General features: G+C 42.2%; 1 protein-coding gene across 5 annotated transcripts in view; it reads left to right on the top strand.

Annotated features, from left to right (window-relative positions):
- hdac4 (histone deacetylase 4) overlaps nucleotides 1-20,831 on the top strand; it is a 135,474-nt gene that overhangs the window by 65,920 nt on the left and 48,723 nt on the right. For 2 of the 5 annotated variants that reach the window (XM_034884734.1, XM_034884732.1), the window contains 5 exons: nucleotides 13,649-13,861; nucleotides 14,412-14,557; nucleotides 15,427-15,598; nucleotides 17,752-17,872; nucleotides 19,503-19,621. In XM_034884734.1, the coding sequence (XP_034740625.1) occupies nucleotides 13,649-13,861; nucleotides 14,412-14,557; nucleotides 15,427-15,598; nucleotides 17,752-17,872; nucleotides 19,503-19,621 (771 nt within the window). Of the gene's footprint in view, nucleotides 1-3,398; nucleotides 3,555-3,681; nucleotides 3,748-13,648; nucleotides 13,862-14,411; nucleotides 14,558-15,426; nucleotides 15,599-17,751; nucleotides 17,873-19,502; nucleotides 19,622-20,831 lie in introns of those variants that run through there. The other 3 variants (XM_034884736.1, XM_034884735.1, XM_034884733.1) reach the window with 3 other exon arrangements.

The following is a 20,831-nucleotide window of genomic DNA, read 5'->3' as shown; positions in this document are numbered from 1 at the left end:
GCATAAAAAGACACAAATAATAAGAGTTGCTATTTTTTTTTTCCTCTCCTGAGCATGAACCAGCTTGTGTGTGTGTGTGTGTGTGTGTGTGTGTGTGTGTGTGTAGTGTGTGTTCAGTGTATGGGTGTGTACATTACGAGGCGGACGCCGTCCATTACTTATTCATAAGTCCTGTCTGCCTGGCTGCCACACTGTGTATTTCAGCATGCCTTGCTATCATTATGCCACATGCATTATTTAACGCACATGCGCACGCTAACTCTGATGCAGATAGCTACACAAGCAATTTATCCCGAATATGCTCACTTATCGCCTTGTCTGGTTCTCTACTAGGCTGTTGCAAATGACTGCACGAGCCCTCCTCCACATAGACATTCATTGCCTTAGTATCTTTATGAATCACGCCGCTCTGCACACAAGTTTCCATTATGCAAGCATATATTCATACATGTTATTTTCAGATAATGTGCACACACGCCCAGCTCATTCGGGACCTTATATGCTCCAAGTCCCGGCATGTGGTTGTGTATTTACTGTGTTTTTTTTTTGTCTGTACACGCAGACTTGTTGTGTGCAGACGTGCGGATGTTGTGTTGTGACAAGATGAAGCCATCACAAATATGGCAATGTGGTTAGGATTTGGGCTTTGACTTGTTGGCTGTAGAAAAGCAGCCTTGATTGGCTGTGTAAGAATGTGCCACATCTCTCTGACTTGGCTATCATCAAACAAAACAAAATATACACTAAGTTTGGATCGTGGTAATACAGTATCACTATCAGTGTCAATACAGTAACATTTTGGAAGAAGTCATGTGTATAAATATTTGGATGGTAGTCTCCAGACAAAAATCAACAGCATCAAAAAGCATTGGCTTACAAAAACCTTGGTAAAGCTTTAGTGCGTAACCTTTTGATATTTCTGAACACCCGTTAAATTAAGCCATTGCTATATGAGTTGCAACAAAGCTAATTAAGACCATCAGTTCAACACAACTCTCTGTATTTCTCAGTATGGCTGTCTTCAGAAGATTGGGGCATCCGGTGACTTTCCCACGCAGAAACTCAAGTGAAGATGAGGACCTGAAGAGTTCATCAGGGTTTTTTAATCCACTGGGTCCTTCTTGGTTACAAATAACTCTGTGAAGGGGCGTGGGGTCGGTGCGTGGTCACTGAAGGCTTGTATCATGTGGATGCGCCGACAGCTTTGTTGTCATTACTTAGAATTGCTCATGGGGGCGGGAGAAACTACGCACTATAGCTTTAACCACAAAACATAATGGAAAACCAAGTTTTAACCATTAATGACAGAGTGCAATTTATTTTGTGTATTTCAGATGCTTGACATTCTTGTCAGCGGTTTCTTTGCCTTGAAACTATTTCATACGTTGTAAGTGTACAGACCATTGCACTGGATCACATGCATGCATTGCATCACCCACTTATAAACAAATTAAGTTTGATTGCTTGCATAATATTAACTTAATCGCAGCAGGCTCCCATGCTAATGCACTGGCAGTCTTCAACAAGTTTTGTGGATTTGTTTTCTTCTCCTTTTTGTATGGCCGGAAAAAGACATTTTCAACAGCTGCCCTTTAGTGTCCCAATGTTGATTTTTGTTTGCCAGGCTGCCGGCTCACCACCACTGATCTTTGACCATGTTACCCTCCATCTAACCTGATGTCCATTTGTTGATTTTTCCTGATAAGTTCATGTGGTGCTGGTCAGTCTGGCCACTGGTGTTACTCCAAGTTCTAAAAATGAAATGGTGTTTTTGTGTGCGTGTGCGGTAGCAGTTGCTGTTATCAGTGTCATGGCTGAATGAAGGCTTAGCAAAGCCTTTGACGTCAAGACCGTACAACAAGCTGATAACGCAGAAATGATCTCAGCCAGGTGTGTGGGTGTGTTGTCTGATCAAACAAAACTTTGCTTCCTCGATTCTACGCTGAACTTCAAAAATAGCTTCTGCAAACACACACAGACGCAGATCACTCCACACATACTTGCATGCACACAAGTACGCACATGTACACGCACACAGATTAGATGAGATGTGTGTTCACATGAACTTAGATAATGTGATTGTTGTTGGGTTTCTGAAGTAAAGATTTCTTAAACACCATGTAAACAACCAACCCAGTTACCTTAATTTAGGTGTGGCAAGTTTTTACATGTTTTCATGTGACAACTATTAAGATAAGTGAAAGCAGCGGGATCAATAGATAGAAGATCAGGCTGGGCCTCATACCATCCAAAATACACAGAACAGCAGAAGTCTGACTTAAACTGAAATGAAGATGGATAAGTCAGGAAATATTATCTATCTTTATTTTTGTTTGACCCGTATGGTTACCTGGTATGGTCAGGTGATTTCACAAATCTTTTTATTTGTTTGACCTTTAATTAACTTTATTCAAGACTCATTGAGATTCAAATTCTATTTGCCGGTCTTGGTCACGACAGGCTTACGTGCCATTAACACTGTTTCAGGAAAAATGTAATTTGGATTTCAGACGTACAAAAACATTTTTCAACATTCACAACATCTCCAGCCAGATGTGCCCACATCCAAGTAATTTAGAATGGCTTCAAATGCATGGAGTGAAACCAGCTCCTGACGATTCCGATGGTTTTGTAACTAATTTCAAGCCAAAGTGCCTAACAAGCTCACAAAACAAAAGCCTTGTTCATGTATTAATTTTAAAGTGGCAGGCTGTCTTTTCACTCTCCTGAGTCTGTAGATTTTGGATGTGTTCAGTGCCCCTTAGTGGGGGTCTAAATCACATAGGAGAGGAGATGAAAACAACTTACTCAAAGTACTATGGGTTGTCACTCCTGCTCGTGAGAGGACATTTAGACAAAACATTGTACGCAACTGCCTTGCTTTTTGCTGCTCTGCGCTTTTTGAGCCTTTGAGGCTTTGCTGCCTACACATCAAGTTTATTCCACAACTGGCATCCCATCAATGCTTCAGTCTACACACTCCCCAACTATTCATACTGCAGTTATTCCCATCATGCATGTTTCCATTCCCTCCTATTGGCTGCATATCAAACTGCCCATTAATACCACAGCACGACATATGTTAGGTGTCGCCACCAGAGGAGCACTTGTCTTAACTGACTCTGATGCCACTCGATTGGCGAGTCCTTCAGCCGCCCTAACTGCTCCTCATCATTATTCAATCCAAAGCCCATCAGTCCAAACAAAAATGCAGAGATGGTTCATAAAAGCACAGTTTGTCTAGTCAAATGAGAGTGATCACAATCTGACGCCCTCTGCCTTAGGCAGAGAGAGACTCCCATAAAATGCTCAACATGCCTGAGACTGCCCTCTGATGTCACAGAGAGGGCGAGAGAGAGAGAGAGAGAGAGAAAGGGGGGGGACCAGAGGATCAGAGGGAGGGAGAGAGAGTGGCAGCGGCAGGGCAGAGTGAAGAACTCAGTAGAAGAAACACAGAGAAGCAATACAGAGTGAAAGACTGAGTGTGAAATACAGGGAGGAAGAGAGATCTGTTCGCTGTTCTGTTCTGTTCTGTCCTCGCTACAAAAAACCAGGTTGGTCTGCTGTGTTTTTTTGCGTTACAGAGGACTTCACAGCTCTGTTCAGAGTTGCACTTTTGGCTACAAACGCACACCTTTTCTCTCTCTCTCTCTCTCTCTCTCGCACAGATACTGTACATTATACACACACACAAGCACACAAAAACAAGTGCAACACAACAACCGGACAGCACGGATCAACTGATGGGTAAGAGGCGTTGTTGTTATGCATGGATCACTGTTTGTTTTTATGGCGTGTGTGGATGTTTGAAATTATCATATCTGGTTTGTAATTGTGTTGTCTAGTGTGTAAAAGGACAAGTTCATGTGTGTGCTAAATAATGGTTCATATTCAATTGTAAATGTTTACGTATAACATTTAGTTGGTGGAGCCCTATGCCTGCGTGTGATTATATGAACTCATATAGCCTATAGCTATATGTTACTGTGAATGCTGTTAATTGAGAGAGCGTCTGTCCGTGTGTTAATTTGCTGTGTAGGCGTGCAGCTTTTGAGTAGTGGCAGTGTTTATTGAATGGTAGTGATGCACAGAGACTCTTGCTCAGCACCACTCAGTGCAACCTTTAACTGAATGGAGCAGATGGCTGCATCTGATCCTCCCCACAGCCTATTGTGTGTGTGTGTGTGTGTGTGTGTGTGTGTGTGTGTGTGTGTGTGTGTGTGTGTGTGTGTGTGTGTGTGTGTGTGTGTGTGTGAGAATATGCATGGAAGTTAATTTTTAAAAGCAAGGGGTCTTATTGCAAATCTCATTTTTTGCAGAAGAGCCTGGCTTCCCCTGTTGATTGCTCAGCTCTTAAAGCAATACAAAGCACTGAATATATTCTGTAGTATTCTGTCCCTACAAAATAAAGCATGTAAAACTGTTATATCCCTTTTTTTTCTTTTTCTGAATTATATTTCTGTGCTAGATTTAATTTTATAATAGAAGTTATTTTTTTTTTTGGTTGGTGGCCAGCGTGCGTGCAGTGTGACCAAGTGGGTCTACATCTTTCTGTCTTAGATTATGTATGTCCATACTGTATGTCTGTAAAATCACAGAGCTTTGATAGAGCTACTAGATAGTCTAGTTAGAAAAGGCCAGTTAATGTGCTGTTTATCTCTTTGAACTGATGTGATTAGTTGCTTTCGATTGCTTCAACCCAGTTGCTGTTGTCAGAGAAAAAGAAAAGAGGGATAAAGAAAACAAAGAGGGGGTGACATCCAGTACAACAAACTAGCACACTCCAGAGACATGCAGGGACATATATCAACATGCGTACACACACCCATCCTAGACTTGACAGTAAAGTGTTGAGCTGGATGCACATGCAGGCCATGTGTTGAGTTAGTTTCCTATAGCATCATTGGTCATCCCCCGTTATCTCTAGCCCCACCCCACATCTACTGTCCAACCAACCGCTGGCCCCCATCCCACCAGTCGCTATGGCGTTTGCCTCCCTCCTCTGTGAGCACCTGTGTGTGCCTGTGTGTGGGGTTTACTGCTGGGCAGCACTATGTCAGTGACTATTCATTCATTCATTCTTAATCAGCGTTACGCTGCTGTCACTTGTATGCATTTTTTGTGCGTAGCTTTGTTTTTTTTTAAACCCGCTGTCTTGACTTCTCTGGATTTTTAATGAGCGCATACACCCCGCTCCTCCTAAACTGTGACTAAACATGCATGGGGTTTTGTCTGAGTGCAAAGATGCCCGGTGGGGCGAGGAACTCCCTCGGGAATCCTGGTCTATAAATAACTCCCTCTGTGTGATCCATGATCTGAGCCTGATCATGGGAGAGGGGGGTGAGAGGAGGGAGGGAGGGAGGGAGGGAGGGGCAGAGTCAGAATCAGAGACAGAGACAGACAGGCACACAGAGGGATAGATGAATAGATGTGGGACAGAGAAGATGAGGCACATTTCCCCAGCAATGTTCGTGTAGGTTTTTGGTGAGTTCAGCCAGATTTTTATCATGATGCAGTAGGGGAACCTCACAAAGTAAACACAGTTTTCCATCTGGAAATCAACAGAGTTTATCTTTCTTCCGCCCCTCATCTTTAATGGTCCTTCATAGCTTTAATGGTCCTTTCGCTGCTACACAATTACAACACTTTAGAAGCTACTGCATACTTTTAAAAAATCACCTACTATTCAGTCATAGAAAAATTAGATTTTTCTTTTTTAAACTGACATTTTAGCCTTGCAAAGTGTTGATCATCATGTGATGATGATGTAAGAACATTAGAACATTTACCCTTTTTTGATCTATACATCTACACAAATTAAATCAATTTAGTTAAAATGTCAGCGTGTAGTATGGCCATGCCTGCAGCAAGGATGTTTGCATCGTCATGCCCTGTGCTGTCAGGGAGCGTTGGCTGGTGCTAGCGCCTCTCCTTATGTTGGCTCAGCACCATTACATCATGCCACATTCACAGAGTTCCATCCTTGTAAGCTGGGCTAATTACTTCACAGGTGCCTGCGTCCTGCTGTGTGCTGTATGTCGCCCGGTTTGTTTGCTGCCATTCACAAAGATTTGTTAACTGTAAACCTTACAGAACATCCCATTCAGCTGAGCAGAGCTGCTTTATGTGTTTTATGTGTTTCCATGCAGTACTGGGATCCTGCAGAGCCATGTCAGCTTGACATGTGTTTTTTTCTCCTATCCCGTAACATACCGTATGTGTGGTGTAGCCAGACCTTCCTCCACAGCGCTGTGGAGATCGGTCTGGCAATGCGGGACTAGTCAGATGTGACAGAACACTGTAAACCCACAATGAAACTGATTCTAAAACTAGTCCTCACAGTAAAACCTTTGATCCAAAGGCTTCCCACCTTTGTCACATAATGACATGAGTTACCAAAACAAAACTGTTGTAAAAATCGTTTACTCTTGACACTGTAATGACTTTATATATATATATATATATGTGTATATGTATTATAAAATAGAAAACAAGTCTGTGTGGTTCAGGTGTGGGCTGTAGTGTTGACACATAAATACCGTCGAGCATATCAAAAGGTCTAAGCGGCCTCTGTTCCTGTGTGTGTGGCTAACATCACAAACCTGCAGACGGCTGAAGCACTCAGTCAGAACAACGGTATGTGCCAGCCGCCACTGTGGTTAGCCTTTGAGTAGCTGGTCTGAGGAGTGATTACAACACTTTTCTCTTCCTCTCCATCTCTCTCCCTCTCTGCAACCTGCGCTTGTATCTGTCATTATTATTATCATTATTATTATTATTATTATTATTATTTTCAGCAGTCAGCCGTTGATCACTGGTCTGTAAGTGGCCAGCCGTATTAACAGAATAGACATTGTACACTCTACATAGAAATCCAATATTACACAATACAAAAGTACACAAAAAACAGATTTTTGTCTAGACGCACTTCCATTTGAGTCAAGCGCAAGTGTGCTTTATTGTACTTGCCTGTTTAACCCTTGTGTTTTACCTTGGGTCCTATTTGTTTTCAAAGTTTTTTGTGTCCGAAATATGGGTTTCTTACATCCAAACGGCCCATACATAACTTGGATGCATATGTGTGTTGTAAGGAAGCCATACAATGTTCTTTGCAGGTAAGAGTAAAAATTGTTTCTATTGAATTTTGGGTGTTTATTCAATTTTATAGCATTTAAAAAAATGCGTAAAGGGTTTTACAACAGTATTCTTACTTAACGTTAACATACCAGTCTGTGATTATCCACTCAACATCCTCTGACTTTTAGTCAAAATAATTCAGAATTTCAGTTTTTATTTAACAAGAAATTAGGTTTGTTGACCATGAATGATCAAAAGGGTTGAAATAAGTGACACATGTTTAAAACAGAGTCAAAAGCATACTAAAGCATTGGAAAAAGCACAAAATAAATATCCTTTTCAATTTAGACCCTGAAGGAAAACAAGTCAATGGTCGACGGAAGACAACAGGAGGGTTAATAAATTCAGCTCTGGTCCAAACAGTTTGCATGTACTGTAGGTGGGTGTAGTGGTTTGGCTTAGGTGGTTTATTCAGGTTATTAGTTATATCAGGTTACATAGTTTTGAGAACCAGTTTGGCTTGAGGTCAGGGTCCACCACCTAGTCGTTTTGGTGGCTTAATTCTGCAGGTATCTTCATTGACACTTTGCATGAACCTACATCCTGGACCATACACCTACCCATTGCACATATTATATACTTTTTTTTTCAAATTCTGCATCATTGCATTATTCTTTTCTAATTCTGAATTAGTTGGCAGAGGCACTCACTCCGACCTGTTGAGCTTATGAATCATGATTATGCAAATCGTCGCTCAGTAAATAGTTCATATTTTGACATGATTTCATTAGCTGGCTTTTAGTGAAGTTCAGTGAAAAGTCATGGGTTACTTTATGTGCATTCTGTTTCCTTCTTGGACTTTCTTGTTTTGGGGGTGGCAGGGCTGTAGGAGCCCCACATGCATGTGAAAACAAACCGCCCTTTGAGGCCTGTGGCATGCTTACGGAGTAGGGATCTTGGCGAACCGTGCATAAATGGCGTGGGGTTGAGAGAGAGTGCAGAGGCTAACTCCAGGGGCCACCCATAGCCCTATTTAGAAGAAATTGGGATGGCAGGTCTTCCCTTCCGAAGCTTGCCAACGCAACTCTGCATGGGAAAATATATAGCAGAGAGGGCGTTAATTGGGGTGATGCTCCATGCATGTTTGGCACCGTGGTTCTAGAACTGCTTGCAGAGGGGTTCCTCTGAATAGGTTCTGATGGTGCAGAGTGACACTTGGTTTGAAGAGCACTGACCCAACACAAGGTTTTGTTTGTTTGGCCCAGATGTTTGATGCTTTTCACGTTTGTAAACAGTTGTCAGGCATGTGTGTGGACATGCATGCGCGTACGGACAACGGGAAGTTGGTGGTCTGATTGTTCGAGCTGGTTCACAGAGAAAGGCTTGTTTGGATGATTGGCAACACGGATGATTGGCGCCGCCTTTTCAGATTGAGAATGACAATCAATCGGCCTCTCTTTCTATACGTATGTTTATGTGGAAGTGACGCAAACATAAGGGGCGGTTGTGGCTCAGTGGTAGAGCGGTTGCCCGCCAATTGGAAGGTTGGTGGTTCAATCCCTGGCCGTGCAGTCCCATGTCAAAGTGTCCTTGGGCAAGACACTGAACCCCGAGTTGCCCCCGGTGCTGCGCATCGGAGTGTGAGAGTGTGTGAGTGTTTATCTGATGAGCAGGTGGCACCTTGTACGGCAACAGTGTATGAATGTGTGTGAATGGTGAATGTTTCCTGTAGATGTAAAAGCGCTTTGAGTAGTTGTTAAGACTAGAAAAGTGCTATATAAACACAGCACATTTACATTTACATACACGTTTGTAGGTCAGAGGTCCAGGAATCATTTTAACATGCACACAGCTCCCTTCTTAGCAGAGATGGCAAAATGGCTCACCTTCCGTACTCAAGTAGAAGTACAGCTACTTGTGTTAAAAACTACATCAAATAAAAGTTGAAGTACTGATTTAACTTATTTGTAAAAGTCATATGTATGACTATTGTGACTGGGACTTCAGGTTTATAACATTCTGCCTGAGTGGCAAGATATGAATTCGGTTTCTCTTTTCATTTAAAGGAATCTACATGGATGTGTGTGTGCGCTCAGAAAGAAAATAAAGGATCAAATATGAATTACTAAACAGACATCAATTAAGAAATCCCCCATATTTTTAGAGTTACGCAGCACATTGGCCTGGAGTCATTCTTGATGCCTACTATCTCAAACATCTCTTTCAGACAAGGATCACGAATGTCTTGCTGTTTGTCGGCCAAACCTCTTGGATCTCCGTTTTCTTCTTTTTCAATCATGTTGCTGTCCATACTCCTATGTGCTAACGTTACCGCCATCGAGCTGCACTGATTTGTTGCAAATAACTGACGCAGAATCTGTCGAGTTGTCTTGTAGTGGTTCGGCAAGTGCGTATATTCCCATCCAGTTAGATTGAATTAGGTATTTATGACGTGAAAAATGATAACGGTAACTCCACCGAAATTATTTCAAGCTAAAGTAACGAGCCAATTTTGTAAAATCTAAGGAGTAAAAGTAAAAAGTTGGCACAAAAATACATGGCAAAGTAAACATTTCTGAAAAATCTCCTTGAGTACAGTAAAGTAAGTAATTATTTTTACTCTGTTACTTCCCATCTCTGCTCATTAATACATCCCTGATCTAAACCCTTGGGGGGGTGGCAATGGATTAAAGAGCATACTAAATGTTGATAAAAAGAAAGAACAGTGTCTGTTTGAGTAATCAACACTTAAACCAGATTCTTGTGGACTCCTGTAGACTGGCTTAACATTTTAAACAAATGCCTACTAATGTCCAGCTTTCAAACACCTCCTCACAATTGTAGTGACACACACACACACACACACACACACACACACACACACACAAATACACACACACACACACCAGTAAAGCACCAGCATGTCTGGCCCGGCCACACCCTTTCTGCTCTCCCTGCTGTCCCGTTGGGTGGTGTTGAGTTTCCTCCCGCACTCAAAAGCTGCCCGGTACCAAAGATGTCATTGGCTATCTCAGCCAAGTAACTGCAACTCCACTCGCCACCTCATTGGTCACTGGGGATGCCAGGGCATCCATGATAGGTCAGAGCTGCTCTCCACTGGTTTTACGTTATTGATAAACTGGCAGAGGGCTTGGCATGGTGCAAGGTGATTCTCTATGGAGAAAAAATCAATCAGAAAAAAGACTAAATGATACACAGGAGGTTTTGATCTTGAGTTCAGATATCAAGCACCGATCGACTATTCATTTGGTTGTATGTGTTTGAAGATTTTGTCGTGCAGAAGAAGCTTAAAGCCTTGCCAAGTTGTCCATCTTACAATCTTTCTTGTTTAGTTTCCTTGTTTTTTTTTTAACACACAGCAAAAAACTAAAAAGCTCTTAAACTAGAGATCTGGTTGACTGGTTTATCTTTACATAGCCCATACATATAAAGCTCATGCTGCATACAATCTCTAACTGTATCAAGCACCGCCAGTTTAAAATAGGCCCGCACAACATATTCCAGTTACATATCAAGCCTTCCAAGTTTTTTTTTTTTTTTCTTGTTTCCCTTATGTCGTGATGTTGGGTTATTCTACTGTCAATGTGTAAGCGGCTGTGTTGTTTGCTTGTTTAAGCAAAAGAGAATCTGATTGCACTAATGCTCTGGTTTTTGCATGTCAACCATGTTGATCCAAGGATATTGCTTTTGCTGGGTTTGCTCTCAGTTTACATGTTTCAACGGCACCACAGGCCTGTAGGCTGCACTACTTTACCGGATTAATCAAATAAAGCGGAATACAAGTTGCAGATTTAATGCAACATAAGGGATGCAACGCAATCAGTTGCTTATATTTGTGTGTCGTAATTTAAATTTTTCTTTCTGCAATGGGTGCTTCCGTGTGTTGCCCAGTGATATTTTCCCTTTTTGACTGGACATTTGTAGAGCTCATACCTACAAATGTGGGCTGTGGCTCAATGGTTGAGCTATCCTCTGCCAATTGGAAGGTTGGTTGTTGGTGGTTTGCAGTCCCATGTCGAAGTGTCCTTGGGCAAGACACTGAACCCAGAGGTAGAGTGTGAATGTGTGTGAATGTTTATCTGATGAGCAGGTGGCACCTTGTGCGGCAGCCCCGGCCACGGTGTATGAATGGAAAAAGCACTTTGAGTAGTCGTTGAGACTAGAAAAGCGCAATTTAAGAACAGTACATTTACCTGTGACCTTTTTGTTTAAGGATGTTTTGTCTAACCCTGTGTCTTAGTGTAGTGTCTATGTAGATTGTGACTGATACAGAGTGTGTGGCTTTTGGTCATATTGTTGTCTATCTCCTCTCAGCTGTCTGATGCTCTTGGAATCTATCTTCATCATTACAACTTTGCTTTCTCTGTAGGAGATACACACATACACACACACACACACACACACACACACAGAGAGCACCTACTGTAAGCAAAATGTAGCGCTACTGGTCACATACACACACTAAAGGTGGACACTTACATGCTCAAATACACACAGTAAGTCTGTATGCGTGTCAGCAAATCCCTGCTGCAAAACTCATGTTGCAGGGGGATTGTTTTTGCTCTGTGCTGCCATGTTTCATCATTCAATCCTTGTGTGTGTGTGTGTGTGTGTGTGTGTGTGTGTGTGTGTCTGTGTGTCTGTGTGTGTGTGTGTGTGTGCGCGCGCTATTCTGTCATCTGTGTGGAGGGTTCCTTGGTTTCTCTGAGAATGATGTTTTTATGGATGTAGGTAGAGGTTAGAGCTGAGTTTCCATTGTCCAGTAATTACCAAATTACATACAATTATACCGATTGTCTCCGAACCCCACGACCGGTAAAAATAATTCTTGCTGCACAATTTGAATTGTGTTAAAATAGGCTAGAGAGATTTTGATATCTTTCCTTCGATTAAAACAATGAACAATCATGTTTTTATTAATAAAAAAAGGAAAAAACTGCATCTAATTGAATGTATTAGACTACTGCAGCTTGACAAGCAAGCAGGAAAGTCAAAGCCCAGGCCATGGCTAAACAGGGACATTTTGGTAATCCATCCATCCATCTTCATCCGCTTATCCGGTATCGGGTCGCGGGGGCAGCAGCTCCTGCAGGGGAACCCAAACTTCCCTTTCCTGAGCCACATCAACCAGCTCTGACTGGGGGATCCCAGGCCTGGTTGGAGATATGATCCCTCCACCTAGTCCTGGGTCTTCCCCGAGGCCTCCTCCCAGCTGGACTTGCCCGGAACACCTCCCTAGGGAGGCGTCCAGGAGGCATCCTTACCAGATGCCCGAACCACCTCAACTGGCTCCTTTCAACGCGATTTAGATTTTGTTAATGACTTTATAAAACCAAGCAGCAGTCTAACGCAGGCCACAGTGAAGATGACCGAGCGGCTGATGCCGTAACCGTCGTTCCAGCCGAAAAGAAGAAAAAAAACATATTAGCCTGTAATAGTTCAGCATTATTGTAATACTCTCATATACTGATCTTTTAATCGTTCTAGTATATCTGGCTGGCAAGCTTTATTTTTTTTTTAATTGTATGCGCAAGTTTGTACTGTAATTTGTATTGTTTTATTATTTAACAATCTAAGTGTAAATTATTTTGATTCAAGTTGGTATTTTATCACTTTATGAGCCACCTTTCTTGCAAAAGCTGTGATTTTATAATTTTCTCTGCCTAGCAAATGGAAAACAGGCCTTTTTAATTCAGATCAGAACTTTAAATTATTATGTGCATAAATGTAATTGTTTTGGCCTCTCGGCTTTAGCGAGCAGCCTCAATAAAGATGGTATAAATCTACACACCGGCTTTCTCCATACTTTGCTCCCACCACAGCACAGACTGTCACTCAGAGGATCTCAGGCTCTGTTAATCACAGACACAGTTTGTGTATTTAGTGTTTTGCTAATGCTCTTACCCAATGAGTACAACTCTAAAACAGGCTTAACTCCCTTGTTTGCCAACAACCAATATGAAGTGTAATGCCGAGTGCAACAGTGTTCAGACAGCTGATGTAAATGTTCATTCGTCGTATGTGGATCAGAGAGGACATGGGGTTTTGGCTGCTACCAAAGGATATTACACAATTTGGACCTTGAATTAATTATGTAATTGTACTATAAACTGAAATTCAAAGAGGAAAATTACATAAATCTTCTTTAACAACTCCCCTAGAGGACTGGGCTTTTAGCTGTGTTGAGTCTCCAACTCAACGCTGTAGTAAAAATGTAATTTTTTTCTTGCCAAGTTGAACTCCGCAACCCTCAGAGACAAATCTGCTGTTGGGGTGTAATTCGTCACGGCACAGACAAATTGTGGAAAGCAGACAGGCTGCTTCCATCTTACTGGGAATCTTTGAATGTTTTTTTTAATAAATTGTTTATAGAAAAAGATTAGATAAGGTGTATGTGTTCTTTTTATGGTTCATTTTTATCCTGTGATTTGCAACTTGGTTTAGACTGTAGACATTTGCATTGTTAATGTGTATGGATGCTGCATGTTTAAACTCCATCCTTATGTGCTTGTTTCCTCCACTCTTCCATCTTCTCTCTCTCCTCCTCCAGTGGATGTGAGCACGGCGGCACTGCCCATGCAGGTGCCCCCCGCCACCACAGCCATCCTTCCCATGGACCTACGCGTAGTGGACCATCCCCACCACCACCACCACCACCACCACCAGCAGCCCTCCTTCGGACTGGCTTCCCAACCCCACCCTACCCCGCCCGTCTCCACAGCTTGCCCCGCCTCCTCCGAGCCAGGCCGCGGGACAGTCATTAGTAAGTGGGCATGGTCTCTGGTATGCCTGGATATCGGCAGTAATTTTCCGGATTGATTAGATTAAAAATCAAAAGGTCCTGAAATAATTTTTTTCCCGATTCAATTTCATTCTCAATTCAATGTCAATTAGGTTAGGGAACATGTCAGTTAAAATACCAGTTTAGCTTGGATATGAAATATATTGTACAATTGTACAAGGTTCCCTCTAACCTTGTGCATTCTTAATAGAATCAAAGTTTACATGTTTACATTTAGTTACATTAATGCACTTTTTATTGAACATGAACAAACAGTGGTGCAGCTCTACAGACTCTTCAGTCAGTGAGTACTGAGTGACATTTCATTCAGATATCTTGAGGTGACAGAGGGTCTCCTTTGTAAATGGCCATGCCAGTTTTTCCCTCGCCAAAATGCAGCCTAACTTTAGAGGGTTACCAACAACCAACACGAAGGTCGAGTCCGTCTTGTGGTTGAAAGCCGCATCCTGGCTAGTTACTACAAACAGACCCCTGCCCCCAGACGCTCTAATGTCTCGACAATCTGCTACAGACCCCCCGGAGCAGCAGCTGCAGCAGGAGCTGGTATCTCTCAAACACAAGCAGCAGCTCCAGAGACAGCTCCTGATCGCCGAGTTCCAGAGGCAGCACGAACAGCTGTCGCGACAACATGAAGTCCAGCTGCAGGAACATGTCAAGGTGAGTGGACGAGGAGGGAGACCTTCCTCGGATACAGCAACTGTAGGACTGTACTCATCAGAAATGCACCTTGTGGAGGATAGGAGGAGGCATGTGCATGTGTACACTTAAGTGATGTGAGTGTAATCTGATCTGGTGCCAGTATTTTCACTGCTTCGTCATCCTCATAGGAACCTTGGCCCCAATAAACCTTTGTGAATTTTGCATGTGACTCACTTTGCTAAAAGCCTCTCTGGGGTTGCCCCAAGCACAAGTCAGCCAATGAGGACGATCAGTCGGTATGAAAATAACTCTGATGTGTATTCTCCAGGCCTGGGCAGTACATGGATATTATACTGACAAAATAAGACTAGATATTGTCTTAATTTTTTGTTAGCGCTATATCGCAATATGACAAGTGTTTTCTTTTCCTGGTTTTACATTTCACAAAGTGGTGTAATATAAACTTACCAGACTGCTTTAGCTGTATTTTTGTTTGGCTTTACACACTTAGTTATTATAGCAACAATACCAATGATTAATTGGTAATAATAATTGGTAATTGTAAATATTTTGTGAAAGCACCAATAGTTGCAATATCAATGTATTTGGTCAAACATATTGTGATATTTCCTTTTCTCCGTATCGCCCAGCCCTATTCTCCAGACTGCATAGTCTCCTGCTAAGCATTTAGCATATTGGACTCGGCTTGGGGATGTCAAGTAGTAGAACAGCTAGCTTTCAAAACATTGATTCTTTCCAGTAGCCCGTGGCTACACTACACTCAAAACAGGGTCTTCTCTGTGGCGACATGTTTGTGCGCGTATCCTTTGTAGTGTCCTTTACCCATCTTCTTTGTCTCCTTGTACTTTCTTCCTTCTACTGTACAGTCTTGTCTCTCTCTCCACCAGCACCAACAGGACTTACTGGCGCTCAAGCACCAGCAGGAGCTGTTGGAGCACCAGAGGAAGATGGAGCAGCAGCGTCATGAGCAGGAGATAGAGAAGCAGCAGCGGGAACACAAACTCCTACAGCTCAAAAACAAGGAGAGGGGACAGGAGAGTAAGTAGCAGCTGCTAGCGAGTGTGATGGTGCGATTATACGTTACATATACAAGGCATCTAAAAAATGGTCCTATGATTTGATGAAAAGTTGTCTGAAGATCATTCGTAAACCAAAAGCAATTTAACAGAAAACAAAAACAAAAAGTCACCTCCAACAGGAGATTAGTTATAAGTTTTAGTGGACTGGTATTCCTGGGGTTTTAGTATGTTATGAACAAACACCAAATACCGTTGTCATGTTTGACCTGTCATACAGTGAGTTTCCGTCTACTAAATGCTGCCCACGTCTCTTGTAACTATAATGAAGCACTGTGTCATATTATGACAGCAGGTGTTGGAGAGAACTGGCCCCTCCATCCCCTACCTGTCCTTATTGTGCCCACAGTCAGAACAGCCTGACCTTGCACATTTACCACAGGGAATATCGCAAGAACAGGAGCAAGACATTCAAGTTGCACATGCCTTCGTTTTTATAATTTGTTCTCTCTTCCTAGCGTCATTTAGTCTGAGGAACAAAATGACAGCAATAAAGTTAAACCAGGCAATCTGCTGTTCCCTGACTTGGTTGCCTTGGGCATCATTGCACGTTTATGATAACATGGTACTTACCAAACTACTTGCCGAGACCCGGGAACACAACAACATTTCTACAACAAAGTCAGAAACACAAGCTGTTGAACTGTCAGACCGGTTGTTTAGCAAGTTATCTAAACCACTTTAATCAGCGGAAAAATCAAAAACATGCTAGAACTACAGCAAAAAGAGAAAGTCATAGATGGATAAGGACGTACAGTAGATCTAAAAAAAAAGATTTCATTTGGTGTGTAAAAGCTGTCATGAGCAGTAGAACTAATAGCCAAACCTCTGAAACCAAAGTCATTCTTTGATATTTAGCATTTGGATTTGAGAGCACTGATGTTATCTTTACTGTCAGTAGTCATGCTGATCCTGCTGCAAAGTGCTCTCACCTGGACTAACGAAGAAAGCTAACCTGTTATTAGTACTCAAATGAGCTGGTACACATTTTTTAATGTGTGTAACTGCTTTTGTTGTTCCTTTAATTGACGTTAAAGACGTTAAAGTCTTGAGTTCCATATTTAAAGCACTTTGGATTGCCTTGTTTTTGAAAAGGTCTACTTACATAAACTTCCCTTATTAAATCAATGACTTTGTGTTTCTATCCACTGAACAGAAGACTTGAAGGGCTCTAAAAATAGGGTGCTTCCTTTCATCATTCTGGTGTACACATTTCCATAAACCACGCCTGATCTGGAAACAGCTGCTAATGAGGAGATTAATTATGGTTTTTGTTAGTACTGTATGGCTGTAAAATGCTGCTTTGTGGGTTTCAGTATGGTGGACCCACATTTGGAACCATTTTCTGCCAGTAAAGTCCTTTTCTTTAAGCGTTCTCTGCTAGTTAAAGTGAGCCTACAGTTTGACGTCTGTGGAAAGAGCATCGGGCTGTAAACAGAGGAAGCTTTGTTAAGTACTGCAATAAATTGCATAGAAGGCAGTCTCATAAAAGCCAATTTCCTTCAGTGGCAAAGTGGACATATTGCGATGTCAGCGCTTCCTGCTGCACCGTGATTTAGAGAGCAGACTGTATTTTATCTGTTGTCACATTCACATACTGTATTTACCACTTTCTTTCCCAAGCTTGACACATAACCTGTTATCACTCCCACTGTCACATTCTTAGAAAAACACCTCCACTGTTATTTTTCCGGTATTCTCACAACAGCCCCCTTTATTGCTCTTATTGCTTTATTGCTCTCGGCCTCTCTTTCCCTTCTCACTCATCCATGTCTTCCCTCCCTGGACAATTGGTTTGTAGCTGTGATATGAGAGTGGTAATTGAAGAGAGACTAGGAGCGGAATGTTACTCATGATGTCACTCATGTGTTCAAGGCGAGTTACAGAGCACTGCTGTCGGTTCTGTGGAATTTTAAGGGAAACTGACGCCGCTCCACATGTAGTTACAAACCCATTATCTGTCCAAGTATGAATGGATGTTGTTAAAATCCTAATGTTAGTCACTAGGATTGCAATACTGAAAGAAGTGTTTTTTTTGTAAGAGGCAATAAGTAAAAAGTGCACAAACCTTTGGATACTGAGCTCCCTGTGTCCCTCTGTATCTCTCTTTGTCAGGTGCAGTCGCCAGTACAGAGGTTAAGATGCGTCTTCAGGAGTTTGTCCTGAACAAGAAGAAAGCCCTGGCTCAGCGAAACCTAACCCACTGTCTGCCCAGCGACCCACGCTTCTGGTATGGGTGAGTGTCACAGCCCACCACTGCAGAACCACCCATGGATTGGGATGTGAATGGTTGTGAAGGATGAATGTATGCGATTATAAGTCAAATTTAAGTTTGTGTCAAGAGAGATCTCCAATTTACATATTATTTGTAAAATACAATTAATTTGACATGTGATAAATACACATGCAGAATGAGAGCAGAGCTTTTTTTGTGCTGCATGCAGCTCACTGTCACTCATTGTGTCACCTAACCGCCTGCAATTATAAATGTGCATCAAGTCTATAGCTGGCATCATTGTCAAATAAAAAACTCTTGTCCTTCTTTAGAAAGTCTGAACAAATCATGAAGTTAGTTTATACCTATAAAATACACTTCTATAAAATCTTGCAGAGAAGTCTAATTGTAAAAAAAACAAATGAAGGACAAGATCCTGTTCTTTCTGCTCTATCACAATGACCGTTTGGACATCTGTAAATGCTACTTTATAATTCTGCATTTTCTGGTTTCAAAGAAAAAGAAGAAACATTCATCACACCTGAAGCCTTGATTTCCGAGCTATCAAATATCAGCCTGTATTGTTTTTCTGTAGCCTTGAAGTTGTTGCCTATTCTTACCTAACCTAAACAACTGAAAAAACCAAACATAAAAGCCACAATCATGAGCGACATAAAAGTCCCTCATCACCGTGGCTTTGCAAACAGGGCAAACTGTGTGTGCGTGTGTATCCATGCTTGTGTTAAGTTACAGACATCATTTGTAGTGTCTCTGAGAGTCTTCGCCTGTTGCCTTGGATATACAGAGACACATTGGAAGCAGCGAGGCTTTTTTCTGTTGATGTTTGTAGTCAGTGATTGACAGCTGGCTCTCTTTGAGGTTTGTTCATGTGCGTTTGAAGTGGGTTGAGAGAAAAGACAATGGCACCTCTCCTGCGGTTTAAATATTTGAAAAGGCTTTAAGCAGTCAAGCATTTCTGCCAAGGCAGGAGATGATAGAACAACCCGAAGAGGGTGCCATCATTGTGAGGACAATGTTCTATCACTGTCACCCACATCACCATTTCTCCCATTTCATGTGTCCTACCTGTTTGCTTTCTCCTCAGTTCTTCTATAGATGTTTCCCTCTTTAAACTTCATCCCTGCTCTCATCTTGCATCTCTTACCGCACCCGCCTTTCAGTAGGAAACTAGGCCTCCGCCTCTTTGCTGTCCTATGGGAAAAAAGACAAGTGTTCAAGAAGGTCTCAGTCCCTTCTCTCTACTTTGTGTCTCTTTCTCGATTCCATTGACCATCTTGTCACTGCTGCTGCATCTTTTAAAGTGTTGGCCTTTGGGAGGGACATGGATGCTTGTTACCACACCGTTTGTGTGTGTGTGTGTGTGTGTGTGTGTGTGTGTGTGTGTGTGTGTGTGTGTGTGTGTGTGTGTGTGTGTGTGTGTGTGTGTGTGTGTGTGTGTGTGTGTGTGTGTGTGTGTGTGTGTGTGTGTGTGTGTGTGTGTGTGTGTGTGTGTGTGTGTGTGCGTGCGTGCGTGCGTGCGTGCGTGCGTGCGCGATTGTCTAAAGGAGGTCAGGTAAGGTACAGTAGGTATACAGCACGCCTGGCAACCATACATAAATACTGATGTCTTTAATATTTTTATTCTTTGTAGAAAAACCCAGCACAGCTCTTTGGACCAGAGCTCTCCTCCCCAAACAGCTTTGTCAGCGTACACCCACCCAATGCTGGGCACATACGACTCGAGAGATGACTTCCCACTCCGCAAAACAGGTACAGAATGATGCCGGGATTTTTATCTGGGGTATTGTTACTTTCTGATATCCATATTTCTCCATCCCTTAAACCATCCACCCACTCTAGGGGGGGAGCCCTAATCTTCCTTTTCCCTGCATTAGCAATTGAAATGACTTACTGGGTTTAAAAGTCAGACACATGAACCAGGAGTCAGCCACTGCAGGATTAAAAGGAGCCCCTAGTATCAAAAAAATATATCAAAAGTTATTTAATGAGGTCTTTTGAACCATTGTAATGTAAACGAGGCTGGGTGGGTGGAGAGTTAAATTATATATTTAAGAACCTTACAATCAGTAAGAATGGTGTTAAAGGAATAGATCAACATTTTGGGAAATATGTTTATTTGCGTTAGATGAAAGATTTAGACCATTCTCGTGTGGTAAACATGTAGCTGGAGGCAACAGCCCGTTATCCTTGCTCAGCATAAAGACTGGAAGCAGGAGAAAACAGTTAGCCTGGCTTTGTACAAAGGTAACAAAATCAGCCTCCCAGCACCTGTAAAGCCCACTAACCTGAGCTAAGCTGACTATTTCTTTTCCTGTAGCAGGCAGGCAAGAAGCGGACTCCAGGAAGTTATTGGTTTCAGCCCAAAAAATGATCCTAAATTATCTTTAAACTTAATGCTTTCCTGCTTTCAAGGTCTTACAGTAAATGAATGTGGAAATTGTCAAGGATTTGAGCCTGAAAAAGATTTTCTTACTTCTATTCAGCCTTTTCATCAGGTGTAGAACCTTTTGGTAAAAAAAGTTTTTTTTTTAAAAGCCAGTTGGCTGTTCTCCTGTTTTAGACATTTGCTAACTCATTCAGGCACACTCCTCCCCAGACGTCATAGATTAAACTGTTTAACAAAATAGCCCTAGCCTACAATGGAGTGTTCTAGGAAGCACATACAAGGCCCCATTTTCTGCATTTTCATACAGCAGACTGTTATTTCTCCATCCTTCTGTTCAAGTCAAGTATGGCCAGGCTGTGATTGTTCACTTACCGTCCACAGCTGCTTTGGCAGTATTGCTGCCTGCTTTTACAGCTGGAGGCCCAGCTCTGTGTACTATGCACTCCTGGCCACCTGCTGTGAGCTGGACGCAGGAATGAAATTTAAATCCAGGTATATGACCTCAGACAGCAGGTTTCATCTTTCAGCCACGCTCAAATTTAATTCAGGGATTTTTTTGGGGGGGGGGGGGGG

The sequence above is a fragment of the Etheostoma cragini genome, chromosome 11, assembly GCF_013103735.1.
Source record: "Etheostoma cragini isolate CJK2018 chromosome 11, CSU_Ecrag_1.0, whole genome shotgun sequence".
Lineage (NCBI taxonomy): Eukaryota > Metazoa > Chordata > Actinopteri > Perciformes > Percidae > Etheostoma > Etheostoma cragini.
The sequence above is the reverse complement of the archived record's forward strand: the minus strand, read 5'-3'. Positions and strand labels throughout refer to the sequence as shown.